Below are 10868 nucleotides of genomic sequence, written 5' to 3' on the forward strand. Positions count from 1 at the left end.
GACTTCCCTCCTGCGAAGACAAATTGTTACTGCCATGCTGGTGAAACTCTTTGTCTGGAGGACACTGTCCTTTGAGGTTATTATTTACTTATATTAATGGGTGGTTTAATCACCCCTGAGAATGATGTGTCCTTGCTCGGTGGAGGACATGGGAGAATTCTTTCAAGAAAGAGCACCATACTCCCACTACCAGGATTGCTCGTTTCCATTTATTTTGGAAACAATTGCTGAAGAAAAAGAGAGTTGTGGCCGTAATTGTTTGAAGGAATTCCGTGTGTCGTTAGTGGTGGCCATAAACATATGGGCTTCGCCGGACTCTCTGGATGCTCTTCCAGCTGTGTCTTTCAACTGCAGTCAGCCCTCTCATCATATTCTTGCTTCAGTTTCACGGGGGAAGTCTGTGTTCAGAGCCAAAGTACGCTGATAAAATATTAAGGGTAGTGAATGGCACAACAACAAAAAAAGAGGTAAAGTTCAGAAAATGCCTGGCAAGAAGCCTGTCGCAGAATTGTAAAGGAGAAAGAAGGAACTTTTCTAATTGAGAAAGCACTTTGTTGTTATCATTAACATTTTTAAAGGTCTTAATTTTTAAGAGAATTCTTTTGAAACGTTGTGCTTGGAAAACAGGGGGCTCTGACTTAAATACATTTTGTTTTAAAGTATAAGGATCTAATTGGAGCAAATAGATTTCAGATTTTACTGATACAGACAACCTTTTCAGGTATGAGTATTTTTCCACATTATAAATGTATACTTTTTCATGGGAGAAAATACAGAAAAGTTTGAAGCATAAAATGAAATAAAAATTACCGGTGACCCTGTTACTTAGAAGTAATCACTATCAATTTGGTTGTTTTCCTTTTTATTCCACTGAATATATGTGTATCTTAAACAATGAAATTATGGTATTATGAGTCTTTGTTAATATTTCTGTTGCAGGAAGGGGGACCCCTTCCAGGGCCCAAGAGTGGGCTCTTGTCTAACACTCGGAAATGAATGGTCCGAGGAGACACACGTGCTGACAAAGCAAGAGACTTTATTGGGAAGGGGCCCCCCCGGGTGGAGAGCAGGAGGGTAAGGGAACCCAGGAGGACTGCTCTGTCAGGTGGTTCGCAGTCTAGGGTTTTATGGTGCTGGGATTAGTTTCCAGGTTGTCTCTGGCCAATCACTCTGTTTCAGGGTCCTTCCTGGTGGTGCGCGCGTCACGCAGCCAAGATGGATTCCAGTGAGAAGGATTCTGGGAGGTTGGTAGGACATATGGACTGGAGTCTCCTGTTTCCTTTTGACCTTTCCTGAATTCTTCCAGTTGGTGGTAGCTTGTTAGTTCCACATTCCTTACCAGGACATCCTGTTTAAGATAACTCATGCAAGTGGTTACTGTGGTGCCTGGCCAGGGTGGGAGGTTTCAATCAGTGTTTCCCCTAGCATTTCCAAATTGCTCTCCAGGCATTTTGCATCAGTTTTTATTTCCATCAAGAATATGTTAGTTTGTCTAACTAAATCCTTATTAGACTTAAAATTTCAAAAATCTTTCCCAATTTTATAAATAAAATATTATTTAGTAAGGTTGAATTTTATTCATGTTCATACATTTATTGGCTATTTTTCTATTAAATTATTTATCCACGTCTTTTGCCCATTTTCCTGTGGGACAATTAGTGTTGTTTTTGTTTGTTTTTTCCCCCTTGCTCTAGAGGACCTCTTTGTATGGAAACAAATTAAGAAGATCAAATTTCTTGTTAGAAAAAATAGGACATATTGGTCACCCTTATCAGATGATGTTTATTTTCTGTGATTTTTCGGGAGAAGGCCCTACATTCTTGCTCTCAAAACGCAAGCCAGTTTTAAGATACTGAACTTTCAACTTTCTCATTAATTAAGATATTTAAGCAGGAGTATTACCTTTGGATAAATGTTTAGTGAATCCTGATTTAGAAATTGTTGGGCCTCAAGGTAAGTTTAGATATTTTTATTAAGAATAATAAAGGACCATTTTAAAGTTATTTGATAATTGAAATTATATTTCCCCCCGGAAGATATAAATCTCTTAGGACTGAGAGATTAAGACCCTTGGTTCCTACTTACTTGAGAAACAGTTACCAAAAAAGTATGAGAAAAAACAAGCACTATACAGAATGATCCTGAGTTGGAGACAGGGGTATGACTGTTGTTTCAGTGTGTGTGCATAAAAAACTATTAACAATCAGCTGTTCAGCTCGTCTGTAGAAGGTGGGAAGAAGGGATTGGTAGATATTTTTCCAGATAATTTTCTTTCAAGCTTATTTACCAAATATTAGGTACTTTCAGTTTTTGTGAGAATTACTTTCTTGAGGTCATGAACAAGGTTGAAACAGTCTTTAACCCCCAGAGCTGTATGAACCCTTGATTAACTGCCCTTCAGTGCATTCTGTACAACTTCCTCACTAGATCTCACAACACAGATGAGAGAGGTGGAGAATTTTAATGCCACCCTCAAGCTGGTAAGTTAGTTTTAGAACTGAACTCCTAAGAGTTTTGCTGTTTTTTATGTAAACCCTTAATTGTGCCTCAAGTATCTTCATAAGACCGTTTCTGTTTTTTAAATTTCTCCTCTCAGTAGGCCAGAAGTAAAACAGAGAGACCATGTATGTGGTGTGACAGGGTCACATCTTCATTTACGGGACTTCCCTCATGTACTGTGTGTGAACTCCTCAAAGCATGGTTACTTTTCTGTGACTGCAACTAGCAAGCTATGTGTTAAGACTGCACTAATGGTCCCAGCTGTTGTAAGATGGAACAGTCTGCCCTGGCCACAGATTACAGAGTTTTGGGTTTTAGACCACAGGCAGTACCGCTGGGACCTGCCATGTACACTGTGATCGTCAGTATTCCTTGGAGAAAGAATGAAGATTAGTCACTTCTGGCTCTCAGAAATTCTTGCATAACTTGCTTTTATCTCAGTGCAGTTTCCTGGGGATGCTTTATCCTGGCACAAGCCTCCGTCTCCACTTCAGTGCTCCCTCTTTTATCAAATGGACCACTGAGTATCGGACTGGAGCTTGAGTTGCACTCCAGAGGGCCGGTATTCAGTCCAGCTCTCTTTTACATGCCCCTTCCTCCTCCTGGGTCCTTGCATTATTGCTTTGGTCATGCCCTGCGGCTTGGGCTTTGTTCCTGCTGTCACAAGAGCTGTCCATACAAATGTGAACGTTCTCTCTCGGAGTAACCTAGAACTGCTCATGCTTGCTGTAGACCTGTTATGTACCAACGCTTCACACGATTCCAGATCTCTTCCTGGCACTTAGTTTCCTTTCCTTTGTCTCCTCAGAGTCCTCTTTCTTACTTCTGAAGTATAGAGCTCGGATGCCAAAGGCTTCAGGAAACTAATTGAGTTAGGCTTTGTGTTTTTAACTTTCTTTTTCTACCCTCCATATTCCAAAGTGAGATTTCTCTTGTGCTTTGGATTTTTTTCTCCCTCGCTCTACCTGAACAGCAACTCTGCAGTTATGCGTGCAGTTCAGGTTATACTGCCTAAGATAAGGTGGTTGATAAAACAAGGTCAGTAACCCTCTCCCAGTTCTCAGACTCCTCAAATACATCTGTCCTTGATTTTCTCACCTCTTATGCTTCGAGCTTGCTTTATACTTCGTTTGCATTTCGTTATTTTTCTCTGAGATTATTTCTGCGTTTTTACTGAGCTCCTAAAACTCTGTTTCTGATTAAATAAATAGCTTTGATAAAGCACATAACAGAAATCTTAACAGAAAAGAAAGAGGTGCCTGGTTTACTTCCTTCCTCTCTTATGCCTTATTTCCTCCTAAAGTTGAGACATCAGTAGAGAACAATTATAACAGCATTACTGTTGTATTTTGAATTCTTTTATCACCGATTCTGTTGGAAATGCTGGCATTTCATCAGCAAAAGCTCTTGTATATCTCCTAGCTAGCTTTGGATTTTCTCAGGCTGATAGCTCTTTCCTACCAGCTTGATAAAGAGTCCATATGGTCCATCTTGGTATGTGAACACACCCTTCCTTGTGTTCAGCAAGAACTTGCTTGAAGTGCTCATTACCATAGCGGTGAGGGCACTTCATTCCAATCATGGCCCAATAGTTGAACTGAAAAGTGTCTTGAGGAACTTGCCATATGTTCTTGTCTTTTGATTTGCTTGTGTCATTCGTGCCACTGTAAAGTCAAGAATACACTTTCTCTGTTGAGTATTGTTTCATTCTTCCAAATGGAATGTTGATGGGGAGTTGTCTAGGGGCATCATGGTATATAAACTGATGGCGGGTACCAGTGGAAATATTTTTTTCTTGTGAAAACTAGGTTTTTTAATTTAAAATACATTTGCTTTTTCATGTCTCACTGTCCATCCCTCTTCTCTTCTAGCTGAGTAGTAAAGAGATTAATTTTTCGTTTTAAAATAAGGTCAATAAGGATGAGCTTACGCCATATCCTAAAGCAGCATAGTTGGTTTAGGGAATGCCTGCAACAGGTGGGTTTGTTCCTCTTATTCCCAGTTATAATATTTGACTGTTATGGCTGTTCACCAGCATTTTGCCTTAAGTACTTAGAGCTTGGGCTTTTCCACCCCCTGTCCAAATATACTCCTTGCTCGTTTATTTTTATTCTAACTCAGTTTATTGGAATTCTTACTGTCAAAGGAGCATTCCTTGAAATAATCTGGAGTCTGTATTACTGGCTGCCAAATAAGCTTAAAGTGCATTGATTTCCTGTTACTCTGTTTGGTTCTTTTAAGGTCATTTCCAGTCAGGTTTAATGAGTCAGTTCAGGTTTTCCCTATCTCTTGATAAAATATATATCTTTACTTCAAAAAAAGTGATATTGGTATGTTATTTGACCCGTATCACATTTTTGTCTAAAAAGGAAAGCCTATTTCTCAAGAAGTTAGTGGGAAACTCTTTAATTTCACAGAAAAATAAGGGCTGTGGCCAGTTGACTGTAAGTTTGGTTCACTTTCGCTGATCAGCAAAGCGACTTTCCAGCCTAAAGGAAAAGTGATCAAAATAGCAGACGTATTGGATGGTGTCTAACTTTGATTGGTGACATGGCTCAGTAGGGTTTGAGGTAGAATCCCATGTCCCTCTGTGGTCGTCACTGCCTTTCTTTTATGCCTACAAGCACCTTCTGCAGGAGGTGGCAGTGGGGTGAGCACTGAACTTCACCCGCTTTGATAACACAATCCCACATTCCTAGGGTGTAGCGAACAAAAGGAAAGCCTGGGCTGGCATCTGTGAAGCTCATCTTCCTCCACTTAGAAGCAGGTTACAATTTCAGACACATTTGTGTGGCTCCCTGCACCTTCAGGGTCTTGGAAACATTTTAGACAGTGGTGTCTTGGTGTGAGCCACTTCATGAGATACCAAAACGAATGGGAAAATACACCTGTTTTTGAGGTTAGTTTTAGTTAAGAACCTGATAGTACTGCTTTATACCAAAGAAATTCAGATTTATAAGACAGTGTAAAAATGATCTGACCAAACTCCCTCTTTTTTTTTTTTTTTTTTTGGAAGAAGGTATACTCCAGAGATTCAGTGATCTTTCCAAGGTAACAAAGCTTGTTTATGCTGAATCGGGATTCAGAACTTAGTATCATGGCAGTAGAATCCACGTATTCTCCCCACAACGTGAAGGTAATCTGTAGCCTACGTAGAAGATATTGAAACTTAATCCCTTCTCTGTGGTATCTGCTCTCTTTTCCTAGCCTCTCCCTATGTGATCCAAGTCAGCCAGTGCCCTTGAGATGTGTGGGGATTTTTCTGAGACGATGTATATTGGCTCTTCGACAGAATTCCTACTCTAAAGCCAGAGTCCTCCTTACATAAAACATTTGGCCATACTACTTTGGAACTACTTGCCAGCGGAGGATATAGTCCCAGTGGTTGGAGGGAATTTCGGAGGAAGTTGAAATTCTCTGCCTGTCAACACTGACCACTCCTAACAGTGTTGACAGACCTGGCCCCAGCCAGTGTCCTTGGTTAGACAGGTTTAAAGGCTAAGACTCTTTAGGAAGAACATGAAATAAAAGTGAAAAGAGTTCCAAGCCAGGAGAAAGTGAATTCTGTCCAGTGGTCTCTTCTTATGGATTTAAGGCCAGTTTGACACTTCTGTTTATATGCATAAATGTACCAAAAGCCATCCTGATTTTAGGCCATGATACGGAACTTTTCCCCATAAACAAAAAAACCAATTTTAATATGATGTCTTTTATTTTCGGGTGTTGAGGGTGGGAGGAGTGAGTTCAGTTAAACAAGGGATTTTCTATTGTTTTCTCTCCCAAGAGAACATGCTGAGAATGAAAGCACTGCTTTGAATTTTTCTGAGGCAGGAAAGTAGTTACAAATAGATCACTGGTGAAACATTGATGGCTTAAGTTCGTCACGTGTCAGTAGTATCTTACTTTCTGTAGCATAATAAATACAATGAAATGCCTAACATGAGTATTCTCGATAGATTTTTGCTGTGGGATAGGAATGAAACGGAAAGGATGTTTAATCTTGAGGAGAGAAGGCAAAGACAATAAAATATTCACTAATGCTTCCAGGAATGGGAATGTTTCCAAGGATGGAAAACCAGAAGAGGAGAAACCAGAGTTTGAAGAGATAATCTTTTTAAACCATAATTTAAGCTCGTATAAACATCCCAGCTCTTTGAAATATTTATCTTTCTGACAATACGGTTCTTAGCATGTTCTCATGAAAACATTTGTTGCCTTACCAAGTCGTTATGAATTTCCACATGGAGTCGTAAAAAAAACCTCTTTTCGCCCAAAGGTTTAGCTCTTTTGCAGGGTACACATATAAAATACCCATATCATACACACGTCCGTACAGCTTCATATTCCTTTTTGAAGGTTGGATCACTGTCTGGTCTTCATAGGATGACGCCAGAGAGATGAGAGCGGGTTGACGGGACAGGAATCTAAAAACCCAAAACCTGGACGAATATCTGACAGTTCTCTGTATTTTTATAGCGGTACTGGAATCAGAATATTTGAAATTAAAACTACTGGAAATACTTCGGGAAGTGCAGGACATGCGGTCACCTTGGTTGTGAGGTTTAGCTCTTTCCACAGATTTGGATCTCCTCTCCCTGTATTTTGCCATCTCCAAAAACAGGGGCGCCATCAATCTATTCCACAAGTTTACTGAGCATCTACTACTTATTTTGAACTGTGGAAGTTACAAAACCAGTTAAGACAGTTCCTGTGTTCAGAGAGCTTGAGGGTTGACTCAGCAGCAGTCAATATTATTTTTAGAGCAATGTCTTAAAACTTTCACGCCCAAATCCGAGTTGTCCTTCAAAGCAATTAGTTTTGGGGAGGAGGGGACTGCATACTTATTTCCTGTTTCTCCACCATCTTCTAACTGTTCTTTTCTTTGTTTTTATGTTTATTAATATAGTTCATACTTTGATTTTTCATCTCTCCATCAAGTATTTCCAGAATGGGTCTGAATGAAACCTTAGTCCCTTGTGGTGCTACATGGACAAGCTTGAAGGGTAAACTGTAGCACTTATTGAAAGCAGAGAACAGTATTTCAGGATTTGAGATGAGCGCATTAACTTCAACCTGGAAGAGGAGCCCACTCACATCCTGTAGATACATTTTAAGCAAGAGCAAAGAGGGAATGAAAACTACAATACTACAGGCTACTTCAGCAGTCTAAACCGGAATTTTGTCATGTTTTGCTCTGTACTTACGAGACTTGATTATTTAAAGCACCATTTTCCAAATGAGTGCTGATTTGGGTCCTGGAGACAGTTTGATGCCGTTGGTGACCACTGTCTCTCTCTTTTGTGTCCATCGATAGTTCATATTTTTGGCCACTAGATGGTGCTGTTTACCCTTGAAATAAAATGTATACATCTATTTTAATTGAGTCTTTTGCTTTTTATTTTGTTTATTGTTCCTTTGATGCAGAGATGGTGGAAAATCAAATTCCTTCACAAATTGGATCTGAGGTTTCCTGTCTCTCTACAGATGCATAGGAATTTTACTGTGATTATCCAGCCTGTAAAGTAATAGGTTTTCAGATGATCCTACCACTCAATACATAGTGTTAATTTATTTTGTGAGAAAGTACATTTTTTTCCTATAGAAGCATTTTATGTTATATGTACTTGGCTGATACGTAAGAGATTACAGTTACACGTTTTATGTGGCTTGATCTGCTGTGTCCTATTCTTGATTTAGGAATCACTTGGGAAGACAAAAAAATGCTGATTGCCGGGTCCTAGAGACCCAGGAACCTATATTTTAGTAAGTGCTACAGTGAGTCTGATGAGCAGACACGTGAGTCTGGATTAGAGCAGCACCAAGCTCTAATCCCCCACTGCAGCAGTGAGCATTTCTAGTAGACATTAATGTCAGAGCCTACAGTAATTCAAAGCAAAGTTCAAGAGAGTTGAGACCAAAATTTTGAATGCAGACAGCTCTTTATGTAAATATTGCCTCTAGGAGCCATAATGGATATAATAAGAATTATTAAAGAGAATGTTTGGTTACTTAAGTATGCTAAAGTTGGCGAGAGTCTTGCACAGAAAAGGCGGTCCCTGTTAGGACGCCTGAAGGAGCAAGCGGACGCCACATCACGCAGCAATAGCGCGGAGGCTCTCCCAGCTTGTGGTGGTTGGACAGCCATTTTGCCCTACGTTTATTTAGCCCCTCGCCTCGTAATACCTGATACTTAAACACTTTAGAAAGTTTTAACCAGCACGAAGGTCTTTGATCTTCACAACATCCCTTTGACAGGGCGACTGTCAGAAGAGGGACTAAAGAACAGACTAAGGAAAAGTGCCTAAGCCAGGAGCAGCCACCAGGAGACACAGTCTGGGGAGAGGCCGGGGGCCGGAGGTGAGGGCGCCGTCTCCGATTAGGCCCTGCTGCTGGGAGGCCTCCCCAGGAGGCCAGACGTTCCCGAACTCTGAGGCTCCACATGCGCTCTTGTTGACGAGGCTCTCGCTCCATCCTGTCCCAAGAACGGGGAGCTTTAGAAAATGGTTTCCTCCCTCTTCCCACCCTTCATCCCTTTCTCCGTCTCTCTCCCTCCCTCTGTCTTTCAGTCACACCTTATGAGTCATGGCCTTGATGACTGTGAGGTAGAGATGGGTAGGTTAAATCACAGTATGAGGATGCACGTGTAGTTGGATAAAATCTACACCAGGTCAGTTTACTTTCTTATCCTAGTTTGTCCTGGTTTAGAAGGACTCGGGCAGAACTGCTTGCTAATTGTGAAAGCTGCTCAGCAAACGCTGGCTGACTCTGTCGTTGACCTGAGTCTATGAAGTGTACTCAGCAGAGAAGGCAGTATGTTGTAAGCAGTCAGTAAGCTTGGCGTTGTTAACGGTGGTGGTGGGGATGATGATGCATTCTCTGTTATTCAGCTTTCTCACTAAAGCTAATCGCACAGGACGTTCAGCTTACCCCCCAGGATGGTCTTGGTCTCTGTCAGGCTGACGTGTGGGGTAATAAAACACTCAGATAGTTGGGGAGACTTGAAAACCTGATTCAAGAGAGAACCCAAGAGGCACGTCCCCACGCAGGCGTTGGCTCTGATGTCTCCTACTCCTGGAAGAACAGAGCTTGGCCAGCTGCCTCCCGCCCTTTAAGCCTTCCTTTCTCAGTGCGGCCTCACGCCCCTGCCCCGTCCACAGCTGGTCTTCTCGATCCTTCATCTTGTTCTCCTTTTCCTTTTTGTCATAATATTTGCCTTCTAATGTACTAGGTCATTTATTTATTTGATTGATTTTTGCCTCTCTGCACAAGACTGTGAGCTTCATGCAGACAAGGGTCTTTTTTTGTCACTAACATATCCCTCAGCCCCTGGAATAGTGCCCGGTAAATAGTAGATGTTCAGAAAATACTTGCTGAATGAATGAATGCTTTCCTGTGCAACATTCCCTGGCACCAATAAGCAATAGACGTAGCAGACATTCAGTCAGGTAGTACTAATTCTGAATAAATATTAAATATTCCTGAATGAAGATTAAGGTTTTGTTTTTTTTTTTCTATTAACCTTGATTGGTAAGAATATCTTCTAAATTATCACATGGTTTAAAGTATGAATCCAGAGTTGGAAGACATTGGATTCCAATAAACAAGCCCTGAATGGTTTTCTGGGGCAAGTTACTAAACTGCTCTGTGCCTTAGTTTCCTCTGTAAACCACCTCACAAAACTGTGGTGTAGGGTAAATGAGTCCATGCATTTCAAGCCTTAGAACAGGGCCTGGAATGTAGCAAGAGATGAATTAATAAACTGAATTTATAGACTCTTCACTCGTTTAAAAATAATTATATGATATTTTGCAATTAACTTATAAATAGGTCAGCCAGTGTTCAGAAGGAAAAAAAGCATCGATAAATGCACAGTTTGGGTATTTTCCATATTCCTGTTTTTATTACAGTGACAACACACCTAGAATGAATCAAACATTAAATTTATTATGTAATCTCTTTTCTTATAGTGTAACAGCAGTTTGAAAACAGAGCCTTTGTTTTTGATTTTCTTATAGACCCTCATATTAAGGTTTCTGGAAAGAAAGAAGATGTTAAGGAAGCCAAGGAAATGATCATGTCCGTCTTAGACACAAAAGTAAGTGAATGTTAAGGACACTCAGATGTCAGAGCCTTGTCTCTGCAAGGGCTACTTTATGCTGTTGTGAAAGAACCATTTGGAGAAGAAAAACCAGGAGAAAGTAATGGTGGGTTTTGAAATAAGCACGTGTGATTCTACAGTGGATTAAAGTTTAAAATTTGAATAGGTTCTCTCATGCTGGGTAATTGAATAATATTCTCCCCCCCCATATATATATATATATATATATATATATATATATATATATATATATATATATATATATATATAT

General features: G+C 40.3%; 1 protein-coding gene across 1 annotated transcript in view; it reads left to right on the forward strand.

Moving 5' to 3' along the window:
- BICC1 (BicC family RNA binding protein 1) overlaps positions 1-10868 on the forward strand; it is a 305576-nt gene that overhangs the window by 246762 nt on the left and 47946 nt on the right. Inside the window, exon 4 of the mRNA XM_007451161.1 lies at positions 10515-10594. Coding sequence (XP_007451223.1) covers positions 10515-10594 — 80 coding nt within the window. The remainder of the gene's footprint in view (positions 1-10514; positions 10595-10868) is intronic.

Source organism: Lipotes vexillifer, unplaced genomic scaffold, assembly GCF_000442215.2.
Source record: "Lipotes vexillifer unplaced genomic scaffold, Lipotes_vexillifer_v1.1 scaffold1309, whole genome shotgun sequence".
Taxonomy (NCBI): domain Eukaryota; kingdom Metazoa; phylum Chordata; class Mammalia; order Artiodactyla; family Lipotidae; genus Lipotes; species Lipotes vexillifer.